The 15,852-nt window shown below is 44.0% G+C and overlaps 1 protein-coding gene across 1 annotated transcript in view; it reads right to left on the bottom strand.

The window, feature by feature from the left end:
* The window catches only part of COL9A1 (collagen type IX alpha 1 chain), a 62,430-nt gene that overhangs the window by 3,875 nt on the left and 42,703 nt on the right, over window positions 1–15,852 (bottom strand). Inside the window, exons 28-31 of the mRNA XM_070450223.1 lie at window positions 12,966–13,112; window positions 12,646–12,700; window positions 10,958–11,146; window positions 4,355–4,432 (exon numbers count right to left, since the gene is read on the bottom strand). Of these exons, the coding sequence (XP_070306324.1) occupies window positions 4,355–4,432; window positions 10,958–11,146; window positions 12,646–12,700; window positions 12,966–13,112 (469 nt within the window). The remainder of the gene's footprint in view (window positions 1–4,354; window positions 4,433–10,957; window positions 11,147–12,645; window positions 12,701–12,965; window positions 13,113–15,852) is intronic.

Raw genomic sequence — 15,852 nt, 5'->3', positions numbered from 1 at the left:
TGCTCCCACTCTGCTTTGCCTGCCTCATGGGTGTCTGAGCTACACTAACAGCCTAATAATTGAGTTTTCTGAAATTTCAAGGACCTATAAAATGTTCCTGTCAAACGTTTATGATTTCTAAAAATGAATGTGTCATTCCCTGTACTGACACTCGAGGGCAGTCGTGTTACACGGACAGGCCCAGCCTCAGCCCTCATAACACCGCAGTGCAATAAAAGCGACGAAGACGCAGGCGGAGGAGGCACTGCACCCCACTCCAGTGCTCCTGCCTGGAGAACCCCATGGACGGAGGAGCCTGGAGGGCTGCAGTCCATGGCGTCGTGAAGAGTCAGGCACAACTGAGCAGCTTCACTTTCACCTTTCACTTTCACGCATTGGAGAAGAAAATGTCAACCCACTCCAGTGTTCTTGCCTGGAGAATCCCAGGGAGGGAGGAGCCGGTGGGCTGCAGTCAGTAGGGTTGCACAGAGTCAGATATGACTGAAGCGACTTAGAAAGCACAGGCAGACTCAAGCCTAAAGCGAGGGTGCCCTTTCTGTCTGGGGACTTCACTCGGGATCCACAGGCAAAGCTCATCTATCTGCAAACCTTGAACAAGAAGCCTGGTGCCATAAGCGTGAGTCAGTGTAACGTCCGGGTCACGTTCACACACAACCATCATTTAAGGTCCTCATTCTCCCAGCACGTTTAGATACACAAAGAAGAGGTCAGGACCCACTCTTAAATATCTTCAAATCCCCAGGATGTGAAGCAACTGGTCCCCAGTGGACAAGTGCAGTGGCAACAGGCAAAGAGTTCCTGGTGAAGGCACACTCACCAAAGGTCTCTGTGAAGAGACAGACACGGGAGAGGTGGGGCCAGGGGGCAGGGTCTAAGGTCCCAGAGGCCTTGCTCAGAGTGGTCCCCACAGCTCTGGGACAGGGGCAGAAAAGGAAATGTGCCAAAGTCAGCGGCCAGAATGGCAAGACTGACTCAGCACACACCTGGACCGCCCACACATCACTCTGTCCACAGTGAGAACCTGGACACGTGAATGTCGGCCTTGTCACTTACTAACCAACCGAGAGATCTTCGTCGAGGCCTATGACCTTTGTGAGTCTGTATTTCCTCAAGCATAAAAGGAGGAATAATAATAACTAAAGTTGCAGAACTGCTGCCATAAGCCAGGTGCTATGCTAAGTGCTTTCCAGGTATAAACACGTTCTTCCACAGACACTCCTAAGTGAGGAGGGTCTTCCCATGCCCGGGAAGCCTGGCTCCACAGCCCGTCCCTCCTACACACCTGCCCTGCCCACCTCTGGCTGTGAGATGCAAACTGGATGATCTGTGTCCACCTTTAGACAGCAGGGCACTACAGCCAAGACGACAGCCCCTGCAATTGTCATGATAAGAACCCAAGGTCTGTATCGGACGAGGACCATCACAGCCCCAAGGGGCACGGAATACTTCACAGTGAACACGCTGAGAGGAGGGCGGACAGCGAAAACAGTCCAGAAAGAGCAGAGCTGTTCTGACAACTGACAGATAATGAAGGTATTGCATTTCTTCCAATACATCAGCTATGTTAGCCCCAAGAAGAATGACCAAACGCTCTTCTTTCCGTTTAGAAGGACCCGATTCCCAGATTCAACAACAGGTCGCAGAACATCCTATTCTGCTGGTTCTCTCCTTTGCTTAGATATGTGTTTATCTACAAGGCTCCAGACAAGTCCCGAACACAGCCCTGGTGAAGGCTCCCCTGGGTCCTAAAGTCCTCCCATTGTCAGGACTGTGAGAGATCAGAAATCACTTTCCTACCCACACTCCAAGCTCTCCCAAGGATATTTAAAGTGGCCCAGCTACTTGGTGACGTGATTTCCTGGGACCAGCGCTTTGCACTTGTGGTCTGGAGTCACAGTGATTCAGCAGACCGAGGGTCTGAGGCGTTCAGGGCAGCCCTAACTGACAGAAGTTAGAGAAAAAGTCAGCTCGGCACTTCATCCACTTTGAAATGCAAAAGTGAATTTGTTACATTAATAATAGTTCTCATAACCGGCATTTCTGGAGCATCCACTACAGCCAGAAACTGTCCTAGGCTCCTTTCATGGATTGATTTTTCTTTAGTTCTCAGAATTAGCTCTCTAGAAGATGGGATTATTGATTACTATCACTCTTTTTTAAGTGGGGACACTGAGGCACAGAACCAGTCAGGAACTAGCCCAACGCCATAAAGCTCGGAAGTAACGGTCAAGGTGTAAAGCCAGATATCTGAATTACAGAGCCCACACTCCCAAGGGCCCACTCTCAGAGGACTCGATTTAGAGGCAGAATGGCCCCCAAATCTCTTGTTCAGGGACTTGATGGATTTAGGAAACTGTTACCTGAGTATGTTTAGGCATAGACACGGGGATGTGAGCCAACCCAAAACCAAGGCCGCAGCTGGTGCCAACTGCATGCTTCGGAAAGTTAGCCTCGATTCTTTAAAGACTAATCTGTAACTCTGAGTTTGCCCTGAGTAATGTCCCCTCAGTGAAAATGTAACTAAAGCACAGAAAAAGAAAGACCGGTAGAACCAGGAAGGGAGGGGTGAGGGCTGGAAAAATGCAGAAAGGAAATAGAAAAGGGCAGGTTTCAGAGTCCTGAACAAATCTGATTTTAACAAATCAGATTTAAGTCTTAACTCCAAGACTAAAATGTAATCATTTGCTCAAGGAAGACCAGCTGAGGGTCACACAGAGCTGCCAGGGATGATTTGCCCTACCTGACCACTTGCCCACACACGGGTGACTGGTGTCCCAGAAAGCAACCCACGGATCCCCTTCCAGGCCAAGCAAGGGTCCAGGGGCACCATGCAAGCTGCAGGTGAGGATAACACGCCCCCTTGGGACACAGGACACTGCACAAATACAGGCTGGTCTCCGTCTTCCTATTTTTAAACTCAAAACGGGATTTATCAACAGATTTCTTTGAAAGCACAAGTCACCAGATATGATCATGTATTTTTGGTAAACTGTGTCAATAGTACAAGCTGCTGATCCAGGAACTGCAATTTGTCAACAAAATGGGAGGAGAAATTGTCAGGATCTCCTTCAAATACATGGATAATTAGGTAAATTGTAATAATGTCACTTTATTAGCCTTCAAACATTCTATTCCTGCCATGGATACGGGAGACAAACACTCAGTAAAGTCTGTTTTCCTTTTCTTTCTTCGAGACATCCATCGATGAATCCAGACTTTACTATTTATTAAAATCTTCTTCCCTGGGTCCCACTCAACTCTAGCCAGATTTTCTTTCCTTTTCTGATCACAAAGGCTTCCTTTTCCAATCACAAAAATTCATCAACTTGTGAAAACATCTTGACAGGCCCACCAATTACCATTTTAGAAAGGCAGCGTTTGAGCTATCTCCAAATGCATTCATATTTTTTAAAATTGTTTTAAATGAGAAAGTGATCACCAGGAGCAATGAAATGGATAATTAGAAAGCAATGATGTCTTGGGGCTGCAATTATAGCCATGATTGACTATGTAAGCCTCCAGCAGAATTAGAAAACGATCATTTCTTCGCTAGATTTCCCTCAACCAAGTTTTTCAGATCCACGGTGGGAGTGTGGGCCCCCTCCCCTGACTAGTCTCCCCAGGGACTTCAGGGGGCCTTCCTGAGCCCTGGCCCTGAAGCACTCAGAGTGTTTACTGGAGGCTCAGGCTATTCACGCTCTTCACCTGAACTGGCTTTCAGCCCCCAGGAGGCTGCTTCTGCACTTGGACTGGCCGTCGCATCCAGTGGATTCACGTGGGGCAGCCTGGACTGCGGCCGCTCTCACACAGACACGACTGTGTCACCTCGGTCTACCCAGCTGGGCTACGTTCTTGGAGTGACTTTTCCAAGTAGGAATGTGCAGGTTTATTTATTTGGGGATATGGGTTTCTGGAGAGTCTGGGTGTTTGAAGGAGAAGCTTTCAGAATAAAATTTCAGTTATTCCCTGTGCAACATGAATAGCTGAAAAGTTGGATTTGTCTTCCTGTTGCTCTGACTTTTTAGTTAAAAAAAAAGAAATGGAAACTACTCCTGAGCTAGAAATGGACAGGACCCCATTTTATAGCAATGCATTGTGGCTGGGCCGCAACAGCAATTTTTAAAGTATTTATTTAAGAAAGTAACATTTCAAGACATGTATTCTTATCTCAAAGAATACAGACATGATTTACAGACTATTTAACTCTTCCGTAAAGGTGGTCTTCAAAAATCAATGCTGGTCATTATTATCACATGATAAGCAGAGGTAATCAAAGAGCCATACTTTACAGTGTGATCTAATTCGGACCACCTGCTCGATACCACTTCCCACCTCATCCTGCCTTCATCCTTACCTGGGAGACCGGGAGCTCCTGGCAAACCTTTGGGACCTCTTCCTGGGGGACCACGATCCCCTCTCTCTCCTGCATCACCTGTGTGTCATTAAAGAAACGTTACTTTTCTATATGTCTATAAAAATGAACATAAAGCACAAACATAAATTCAACTTAAAGCAAAGCCCATATACAGAAACCAAAAAGTTATGACGTTGCCACAAACTAGGTCTTAATAAGTACATAGTAAGGCAAAAATCGAGTTAATTATAATAAGATATCTAAGGGGAAAAAATCAAATGATTGTATCAGTAGATGCTGACAAGCCATTGATACAACATTCAATAAAGTAAGTACCAAGCTACTTCCCTAACATGATAAAGTCCATCTATCTCAACCTTGAAGCTGGCATAAAGATTAACAAGAAACACAAGGAGTAGTTTCACTAAAGTCAGAACATTATTAATACAAACATGCCCACTTTATCACTCTTATTATTTGGTTTGAGCCATCCCTGCTTTCAGGTGACATGACTGTTTTTCTTAAACCCTAGAAAATCAACTCAAAATCTACTATAGACAATAAGAGAATTCAGTATGTAGCGAGGTACAAAATACATGGAAATCAATATCTGTTATATATATAAACAACAGCCAGTTATACGATGCAGTGAGCAAAAATCTCATTTGTAATGATGACTAAATCATCAATAACTAGGAAAAGAAGTTTAATCAGAAATATGCAAATCCAATAGGAAAGAAAACTGAGGGAACTTCCCTGGGGGTACAGTGGATAAGAACCCATCTGCCTCTGCAGGAGACACGAGTTCCATCCCTAGTCCAGGAAGAGTCCACACGCCACAGAGCAAGCGAGCCCGAGCACCTCGGCTACTGAGCCCACGCCCCAGAGCCCAGAGCTGCAACGACTGAAGCCCTCCCACCCACCGTGCTCCATAGCACGAGAAGCCGGTCCGCCACAACGAACAGCGGCCCCCGCTCACCACGAGAAAACCCTGTGCAAAGCGGCGAAGACCCGCCGCAGACAAAAACAAAAATAACTACTTTTCAAAAGGAAAGAAAGAAAATTGAATGGAAGCTTAAAAGCAATCTAAATATCCATTAAAGAGATATATACACTATGGAACTCCCAAAGAGTGGAATATCATGCATGGGTAAAGAAGAGTTAGGAAGAAGGTCTGTGAAATGATGCCCGAGACACTGTTAAGTGAAAAAAGCAAGGCCCAGATGACTTACTAAAGGACGATGTGATTCGTTGCTAAAATGACATAGGGAAAATATATATATATTCATAGATCCTTTATAATGTCACTGGTAAGGGCATGTAGGAAACTAAAAACAGAGATTCCCTAATGGAAGGATAAAGGGAACCAGGCAGATGGGAGCCAGGGCTGAGACACGACACTCTTCACTAAGTACTTTTTTATACATTTAAACACGCTTGAACCATGTAAATTTAGCATCACCAAAAATAAATTAATGAAGTTTCAAAATGTAAAGTGTGCTGTCACAGTGCCTACATTTCATTTCTGTCTCATCGTTTATAGGGAATGTACTTTGGATTGCAACCAACCATGTGCATTTGCAAGACAGTTGATTGAATTCAGGAATTCAGCAGCCACAGAACAAACCCTGCATTCATTATCCTGGCCCCTAAGGCCAAACTTAGAAACTTGGCCTCATTAGCAAAACACCCTAATACCTTAGTTAACAGGTGTTAAAAGACATGACTACTCCTAGTAGAAGACAACCTCTACTGCCCCATTAGCAAAGTAGCATGCTACTACTATACTACATCCTTAGAAGATGCAACGGCATTTGATCTTTTTATCCAAATATTCGTATCAATCCAACCTCATTAAATATCGACAGGTTTGTTACAATTTAAAAAACAAAATCATGCACAGAACAAAAACAGGAAGAATATCTGTACAACCATCTGTGCATTTGTCAAATAGTCAAAAATCTCTAATTAAGAATGTTTAGTGATCATACTTTGACTTTAGCTGTGAATGTCCTTGTGTGAACATTTATATGATGAATCAACATTTTGAAGATAATTTAAATTTTATAAATATTACGTAAGGAAATACATAATATTCAAGTTCAGCTTGAACTCATATATAAACTAGTTTTTTCTTACACTCATCATCAATATGACATTACTGGAGTAGGAAGATATGACAATTATCATTTTAAAAACTAACAGCTTAAGCTCTCTTGTTAACTTGGCAATTTAAATGTCATTTCACTATAATTGTCAAGGCTGGCAGTGAGAAAGTGCCACATTTTCTGAAAACATGAGAGGATTATAAATTAAAATGCAACTTTCACAGCGATGGTGACAGTTAAGCATATTCTAGCATGAAGCCACACCAACTTCAAAATGTTTGCAAGGAATAAGACCACTGCCTCTTTAAAGGAACTTATATATGTGTGTGTATATATATATATACACACATACATATATGTGTGTGTGTGTGAACCAAGTCATATGAAAAGATGAATATAATAGGTAAAGTGATGTGAAATTTCCGGAGAGATATGAAAACCCTTAACAAAAAATCATAATTCTAGAACTGAAAAATACAAGATCTGAAAGTAAAAATTCATTGGATAGGATTGCCAGCATATTTGGACACTGCAGAATGAAGGGAACACAGCGTGGTAACATTAAAACAACACTGTATGATATGTAGAATAGCAGTTTTTACAAATTAAAGAAAAGACCCTTGTCTCCGCTTCGATGCTGTTTCTGGCGGTCAGTCATGGAAAAAGACGCTGTCGACAGGCCCGGGACGCAGCCCCCCGCAGCCTGCAGCAGCCGCCGCGTGCGGGCTCTGCCGCCCGCAGGGTTATCTGCTTCGGCAAACACTGGTCACATCTCCCTCCAAGACGCAGCAGACCTGGCCTGGGGGCTCAGACCCACCTTTGTTAGCCTGCTGTGTCAGAAGGACATGTAAAAACCTGAGAAAAGATGCTTTGGGTAAAGTGTGAAGGGGATAGACACTTTGAGTAGAAAACAGCTTTCTATGATCAGAGTGGGTGAAACTGGAGAAATTCATGTGGCTCCAAAATTGCTACTGAATTTGTCTATTTGGAAGCTATAATCGACGCTCCATCTTCAAGCGAGGATGAACACTGGAAAAGGTGAGTCTCACGTGGGCTAGGCGTACTTTCCCTAGCTTTCACTAACACGGAGATATGTCTGCTTGACGCCCACTAAAAGATTTAAAAATACACACAGCCTGTCTCAAAGGGGCTTAAAATTAACAAACCACAAACATTTATAAAGAGTATTTATGACAAGAAAGACTTATTTAATTCTGCGCAGCGTGAACCCAGGGCCAGTCAGGGGTCACCTTTCATGAAATGAGCACACAGCTCTAACACGTTTGTGTGAAAGTGTGTAAAACATGTCGGCAAAAACAAACAAACAAAATACGGGAACACAATGGAAGCTTTGAGTATGGTCTGAGGCTTATTTCTACTAGCTCCTATTAAAAATGTTCCACTGTGTTTTTCAAAGTAACTTTTAAGGAAGAAAACCATAATTTGATTAAGACAAAGCCTGAACTGTTAAAAGCTTAGTAAAACTGATTCATTAATAGCTAACCTTGTCTACAGAGGAATTTCTCTGGAAAACACCCTCAAAGTGACTCTATGGCAAACCCAGACTCCCACCATCCCTTCTCTTATTAAGGATGAAGAAAACGGCAATGAAACACCTCTTCTCTGATCAGTAGAACAGTTAAGTTTCAAATGGTGGAGTGTTTATTCTCAAGGAAAATTTGAGCTCTAAACTTTGGGCATTAGAACACCACGCGTTTTCTGCTAAGTAGGACTATTTATAGGTCTGTGGAGGACAAGAAAGGTCAAGTCCAGCTACCTAGAACCGTACATCTTCAAATGTCTGTCAACACTGAATTATATAGAAAATTTGACTATTCCTTTCTGCCCACATCCCAGTCTTAAGAAGTAAAACTCAGAGATGATGCTGCTTTAATGGAACCAATGCCAAGGAAGGCATGAAGGAGATCAGGGAGAGAAAGTACTCTAGAAAAAAGAAAAGAACAGCCTCACTTCTAGATTGTAAGTTATGTCATGAATCCTGCAGGAAACGAGGAAGTCCCAAATACGATCAAACTCTGCTTAATGGATGAACTCAGTGCCAGAGACACTTCTGGGGTTTCAAATATAGAAGTATAGTTTTCTTCACCCCAAAATGAGGTTCCCTTGCTGGAGCGCACCCAGCCCCACCCAGACACAACTCTGCACGGCAACTCCCAGCTTCGCTGGAAGCTTCCAGGTCATGCCACCTGTGTCAGGAGTGCTCCCCAGTCCTTGGCGCACATTCAGATCACCTGCAGAATATTTTTAAAGTCTGATACCAAGTAATCAGGTGGCGCTAGCGGTAAAGAACCTGCCTGCCAATGCAGGAGATGGAGGAAACGTGAGTTCAGTGTCTGGGTCAGGAAGACCCCCTGAAGGAGAGCATAACAACCCACTCCAGGATTCTTGCCTGGAGCATCCCATGGACAGAGGAGCCCAGTGGGCTTAGAGTCCACAGTGTTGCACAGAGTCAGACACGACTGAAGTGACTTAGCACCAAGTAACCAAGCCAAGTAGATCGCAGTATCTGGGAAGAGGCTGCAGACACGGGCAAGGTTGACGGCTCCTCGGGTAAGTCGTGTCCTTAGACAGAAGACGGAACTTCAGGAGCCGGCTCCTACGAACTCAGGGTTAAGCTCAGCCCCATGGAGGCTTCCTTAGAGCCGGAGAAAACAGGTCTGCGATCCCCATCACCCTACACGGCGGTCCTTCCCAGGGAAAACAGGCAACCGCCCCGCACAAGCACATCTCTGCTGGCGGCCCCTCTCCAAAGTCTCTGACTCAGGGAGCCTGGGTGTGCGGGAGGATCTGCCTTCTGAGCAAGGTCTCTGGTGATGCTGAGGCCGTGGGGACCACTCTTGTGAATCACTGCTCTTTGTTTCCCTTTAGTGACCACACGCAGGCAGAGGAGTCACCGCGGCCGGGGCACAACAGAGACAGCTAAGCCACCAGTCGGACCACGGTATGGGCTTCCCTAGGACGGTTTACGTGTGTGGGTGAGTGCAGTGTGATCACAGGGAGCACCTCCGGTACGAATCCCTAAACAGAAGCTCAGAGCAGGACCGACATGAATGGCTAAGGGATCCTTTCAGAAAAGAGGTCCAGCTCTGTAAGCTGACCTCAGAGCTCTCTCCATAGGTGACTCTGTCCGGCCTCCAAAAACATGGCAACTGTGCCAAGTTCACAAGAGACTCCAATTAGGGCTCTTTTTTTTTTCAACATGTAGCTCTTCATATGCCAAAAAAAAAAGTAATGAACAACACTGCTCCAACTGAGGGTGTTGTGAACTAAATGCATCTCCCATTCAATTACAGATCCAGAAAGACAGCTTGCTTGACCTCTGACCATTTGCACCATATTTATCCCTAATTGGAGCATCACTGTCTAAAAAACAGAAGTCCCTCTCTTGTTTTTTTTTTTTAATTTATTTTTTTATAGAAGGATAATTGCTTTACAGAATTTTGTTGTTTTCTGTCAAATGGAAACTTACATTACCATATGTAAAATAGATAGCTAATGGCAATTTGCTATATGGCTCAGAAACCTCTCTTGTTTTTGACACCACATCTTTCTGAAGTTCCCAGAAAGCTGTCAGTCACTCATCCTAATACAGAATCTCCACACTTTTCATCCTTTCTGTAAATTATCCAGGACACACTGCCCGCAGGCTGACCTACTCATCTGAACTAGCAAGCACCATCTGAGGCAGCCAGTTCTCCTGCAAATTATGCAGAATACCTAACACACTCACAATCCTATTTTCCTACAAGACACCGGTTTCAAGAGCTTAACTTGCTCTAAATAAAAGGAGAAGAAACAAACTCTCTCACACCCTCTCAACACGTTAAATAAGGAATACAGTTGTACTTCAGAGCTGAAAAAAAAAATCCATCAAAAACTGATATACAATGCCACTCTTTAAAAGAAGAGGGGGATTTCCCTGGTAGTCTAGTGGTTAAGACTCTGTGCTCCCAATGCAGGGGGCATAGGTGTGATCCCTGGTCAGGGAACTAAGACCCCATATGCATATTTTAGGCAAGGCCAAAAATAAATAAAAGAAGAGGGAGGCAGCTTTAACTTGCGATGAGATTTTTCTGATGTCCTGCTAACAAGTCTCGTTAGTTGAAGTAATAGATACAAACACTCTTGAGCCAGCTGCCATCTTAGAATAACTCTAGGATGATTTCAGGGTCTCAAAAAACAACAAACAAAAAACCTCAACGATACTGAACTTTATCTTGAACTATGGCTAAAGCAGCATGACTGGAAAGATCAGACCAAAAGTCGAGGAACCTGGATTCTGGTATTGGGTCTACTGCCATCACACACCAAAGTCAAGAAAATACCAGATGACAGCTCTTTAATCTTCACCATCCCCATAGAAAGAATGGTAATCTCACATCACAGACACCTGGCACTTGCCAGGACCAGTGAATCCACCGAAACAAAAAGCCAGCGTGTGTGTTCCTGGTTCCACGTGGGCAAAAGGCCTTACCTTTAGGGCCCCTCACACCGAGAGCACCGGGGGGGCCCTTCATGCCCGGGAGGCCGCGGAGTCCCATCTGGCCCGGAAAGCCATTCTCTCCAGGGGGGCCCGGGGGGCCGGGGGGTCCAGGCCGCCCAGGGAGGCCCGAGGCTCCAGAGTCTGGACGCTTGAGACTCGCAGCCATCTGAGCAAAGTGCTCTACAAGGTAGTAAACAAAACCAGCCGGGAAGTCAGAAACAGGAAGGCGATTCAAGGGAAACTCAAACTATTTCAAGTGCCTTTTTTTTAAAATGCGTCACCAGAGCTTCAGAACTGGGGGTGAGGGATGAGTAAAGCTCAGTTGGTTTTCCCCGGGGCTTGCTACCCCAAGGCGTCACTGATGCCACTGTGTTCAGCCCTCTGGGGGGAGAGCTGGTCCTGCTGCCTTGAGGCAGGGGAGGGGATAGAGACCCTTAACCTTTAGGACTGAGCCGTGTCCAAAAGGATGTGTGTCACCTGAACCTGGCTGGTTATCTGAAAACCCAAGATGGGAAGGAAGTAAGCTGCTCAGCACAGCTGGAAGTGGACGTCCTGAAGCTGTGTCAAAGCCAAGGACATTGTTCAGAATTAGTACTGAGACACCGTTTGAGATCTGGGCTCACGTGCTTAGCTTGAACATACTACTTTACGTGAAATATCCTGAGGATTCATGACTTGCTAATAAATCTCCTTCTCAAGTTTTTTTCATGCATGGAAGATACACCAGACATTAGAGAGAGCCTGCTTCTTTGGAATGGTCACAATCTGTCTTAAAAATTTATAACTGTGTAGGCTTTTTCAGGAACCATTAAATAGATCAAGAATCATCTACCAAAACCAGAGAATAAGAACATTTTCCCATTAAAATACTCTAAGGGAAATATTCTACTGCAATATTTTTTAAAGCTTTGGGTGTGAAGGAGAAAATGAAATGGAAACATATTTCTCACCAAAACTTCTAAATCATTTAAATGTGAATACCCTAAGTGGGCCTTATTTAAGTGAGGGTTAGCATAAAGTCATACTTTTCTCAACATGAAATGCTTAAAATGGAAATATCCTTTCAAAATAAGATGCCTTCAATATTGGTTTCCAAATATAGAGGTGACAATTTCATCCTGGAAAACTCTACGCATCTACTTGACAAGCTAGACTATCTCATGAACACATAAAAGGGAAGTGTTTCTTCATGACAGAATTGGTTCCAACTAGAATCAGACAATAAATAGGGATTGCCATAACTACAGACAAATTGAGATAAAGGTTAAGAAATGTGAAAACATATATCACCATTTTGGCAAAATTCCAGTTATAGATTTTCTACCTATGTGGTGCACGAATGGAAATAATGGCCTTAAGCTTGTTATGGGCAGAAGTCTACCAATTGTTTATCACATAATCTGCAGAGAGAGCCTAGGTCAATGCCAGGGACACACCAAGGCTAGGACATTAAGAAGGGGAAGAGTCTGAGAATTGTTTTCCAAAGGAGGGGGGAAAGCGCATGTGTGTGTGTGTATGTCTGTGTGCGTGTGTGTAGGCTGACCCAGAAATGTACTATTTTTCCTTGAGGCTATAAGCAAATGGCAACAAACTATACAGAACAGAAGTGAAATTAATACTATTCAAAATCCCCCACCCTTTAAAGCCTACAAAAAGTCAAGCCATGAAGACTTATTTACCTTGTATGACTCTCATGCAAACCTGCTTGATGTGCTGATCAGTCGGCGCTCTGCCCTGGGACGGAAAAGACAAAAGCCAGTTTGTCCACGAGCGAAGCCCACAAAGAGGGCATTGTTGAATGGTAAACCGGCAGGCTGGGCAAGGGACCAGTGGCTGGATTTACAGAACTGGCCCCACGCTCGCAGCGGAGCTGAGGTCAGGTCCCTCCCAAGCGCTACCGCAGCCCGCAGTCCGCAGCCCCCGGCCCCCGGCCCCCAGCCCCCAGGCGGCGCCTCCAGAGGAAAACCCCCGGAGCCGGCCGCGCTCACCCCACACTCACCGGGGGGCCCTGGATCCCCGGCAGGCCGGTGGCGCCCTGCTCCCCCTGCACGCCGCGTGGGCCCGGCGGGCCTCGGGGTCCTTCCTCTCCGGGAAGCCCCCGGCTGCCTTCGGGCCCCCTCAGGCCAGGCTCCCCAGGGTTCCCCGCCTGGAACACAGGGGCGCACGTTAAGTCCAAGCTGAACACAAGGGGGGTGCCTGCTTCAGATTGATATAAGCACTGACACTCTGCCTCCCAAGTTAAAAATCTAACAAGCACCAATAGGCATTCGCTCAGAGGTTACAAAGCCTCAAGGTGAACACACGTAATGCCACACCATTAACTCTCCAGTCTCTCAGAATTCCAATGCAAGTAAACATTGTAAAGATCTTTCTTTGGGGCCTAGATATTATTTTGAAATGTTAATGGAAATAACATTTTAAAATCACATTCTACATATTTTAAGCCATTTCTAACAGCAAGTTCGTTTTTAATAAAACGTGTTAACTCTTTTGGGCCACAGAAAGTCTACTGAGTTCACAAGACATGTTACACTGTGTATCACCAATACAGAAAGCATAAAAGAAAGATATTTCCAAGAACATAAGTTATTTAGCCTTTATAACGTTCTTTCGAGATTCTGAGGAAGCCAGATGTATCCAGGAATTATAAAACACTAACATGAATTGAATCAACCCATTTAAAATGTTGCATTTAAGATACCAGAACAAAAAGAGTGAGCCCATAATTTATCTAAGGATACAGGAAGTTAAAAATCTAAGTAATAAAGATGTTTTAAAAAATCAATTATTTCCTTAAAATGAAACCATATACCAGTTAGATTTTTCTTCTGAAAGCAGACCACTAAAAGCATCTTTATAGTCTTCATCTACAAAAACTGTTTTAAAGAGAAACGAAATTAATCCATTTTTTTGTTAAGCTACCTCCAGTGGAATTTGACAAAGTAGTTACAGTGACTGTTGTTTACAGAATAAAAATGAGAAGATAAAAGTGAAAGAGTATGGGGGAATGCCACTGCTCTAGATCTGATATTCATAAAGCTGCTCCATCCGGCTTCCTTTTCATACCAACGTTTCTCTAGGAAAAGTCAACTCATTCAACATTCAGATGTTTTAAACTGAAGGAAAATGGTAATGAAGCAATGGTTCCACCAGACACATCTTAAGAAAGCTCAGGGATGCTTTTTTCAACCTCTCTTTGCACAAAAAGAAAAAAAAAGATATTCATCTAAGCCAACTTGTCAAAATTGCTTCTTTAAGAAATTATTGCTTAAAAAAATTTCCTGAGAGTCAGGCTCAAGGGAGAAAGCTAAGGATGTGCTGTGAAACTAAAGTTGGGTATTGTCAGGTCACTAGAATGGAAGGTATAGCAATTTCTAAAAAAGCCCAGTATGTGTGTGCGCTCAGTCGTGTCCAACTTTTTGTGACCCTTGGGACTATAGCTTGCCAGACCCTTGTCTACGGAATTTTCCAGGCAAGAATACTGGAGGGGGTTGCCATCCCCTGTCGAGGGACTCTTCCCAACCCAGGGATTGAATCCACATCTCTTACGTTCCTGCATTGGCAGGCATGCTCTTTACCACTAGTGCCAACTGGGAAGCCCAGATGGTACACTTTAATTTCATCAGTATTCCTTGGGTAGTGACAGAAAAGATGGGATGGGAAGGGAAGTGATCAATCAAGAGCTAATTCCTAGTACTGCATCCAAATTTAAATGAAATTAACTCATTTTGACATCTGCATTGTTCATCCACCTTTTTCTTTTATAACTTGAATTATCACCTTTGAACATTACTGATTATTTCTAGACAGTGAGGTAGGATTTCCATTATCAGATTCTGTCCAGGCTTACCCTTTACGGTGTTTCTCAATCCTAAACCATTCTAAGGCATAAAGATGTTCTTTGAAGTTTGACTGTCGCATGGTGTTTAGAGGTTGTATATACACAGGTGTGTACATTTGTGTGTGTGTGTTCGTCATTCAGTCATGCTGACTCTTTGAAACCCCATGAACTGTAGCCCACCAGGCTCCTCTGTCCATGGAATTCTCCAGGCAAGACTACTGGAGTGGGTAGCCATTCCCTTCTCCAGGGGATCTTCCTGACTCAAGGATCGAACCCAGGTCTCTTGTATTGCAGGAGGATTCTTTACCATCTGAACCACCAGGGAAGTCCAGTATGAACACAGGAAAGATGATATAAAACTTTCCATATCGAGGTTGCGTGAAAATCCCTAGACAGGGCACTGTAACCAAGGCTGGGAGTGTCCTCCCAGAGAAGGTTGGACTAAATGCTTAGGTAGGAGGTACTAATCTAAGGAAAGAGAAAGAGAAAGAGTGCCCCAAAAGGAGAAAGAGAAAGAGTGCTCCAAACTAGAAAAGCACATGTTGTTAAACAGCATATGCCAAGTAAAAAGAACCACAAACAGATAATGTCCAGAGAGGTCAGAGATGAGGCTGGTGAGGCTGCAACCGCTTCACTGAAGGCTTTGTATTCTTCGCCAAGAGTCTGATTTCATTCTACAAATGCTATTCTTGAAGGGTTTTAAGCACAGGAGGGACAGATATGTAAGCTTTATCTTTTAATCTAGATGTCACTGACTGTCATCTGTTGGACAGAAGAATGGCAGGGATTCCAGACAAAGGAACGTCTTGGAGATTAACAGAAGCTCCTGGTAGATGCCCTTGACACTGAAGTCTAAGCTTCATCCTTTCTCCTTGAATTATCTTAAATTTGTTATTGCATGAAGATGTATATACCTTTCAAATTAGCAAGTCATTCTAGGTATGCTACTAATTGATTATATAAATCTGAATACATCTAATTTCTATGGACATCAGATTAGTTTCTGAAAAGTGAGAAACTGAATGAAATGATCATTTTCTAGCCC

This window comes from Odocoileus virginianus, chromosome 19 (assembly GCF_023699985.2).
Source record: "Odocoileus virginianus isolate 20LAN1187 ecotype Illinois chromosome 19, Ovbor_1.2, whole genome shotgun sequence".
NCBI classification, from domain to species: domain Eukaryota; kingdom Metazoa; phylum Chordata; class Mammalia; order Artiodactyla; family Cervidae; genus Odocoileus; species Odocoileus virginianus.
Note: the sequence above shows the minus strand (reverse complement) of the source record. Positions and strands in the feature narration are given on the sequence as shown.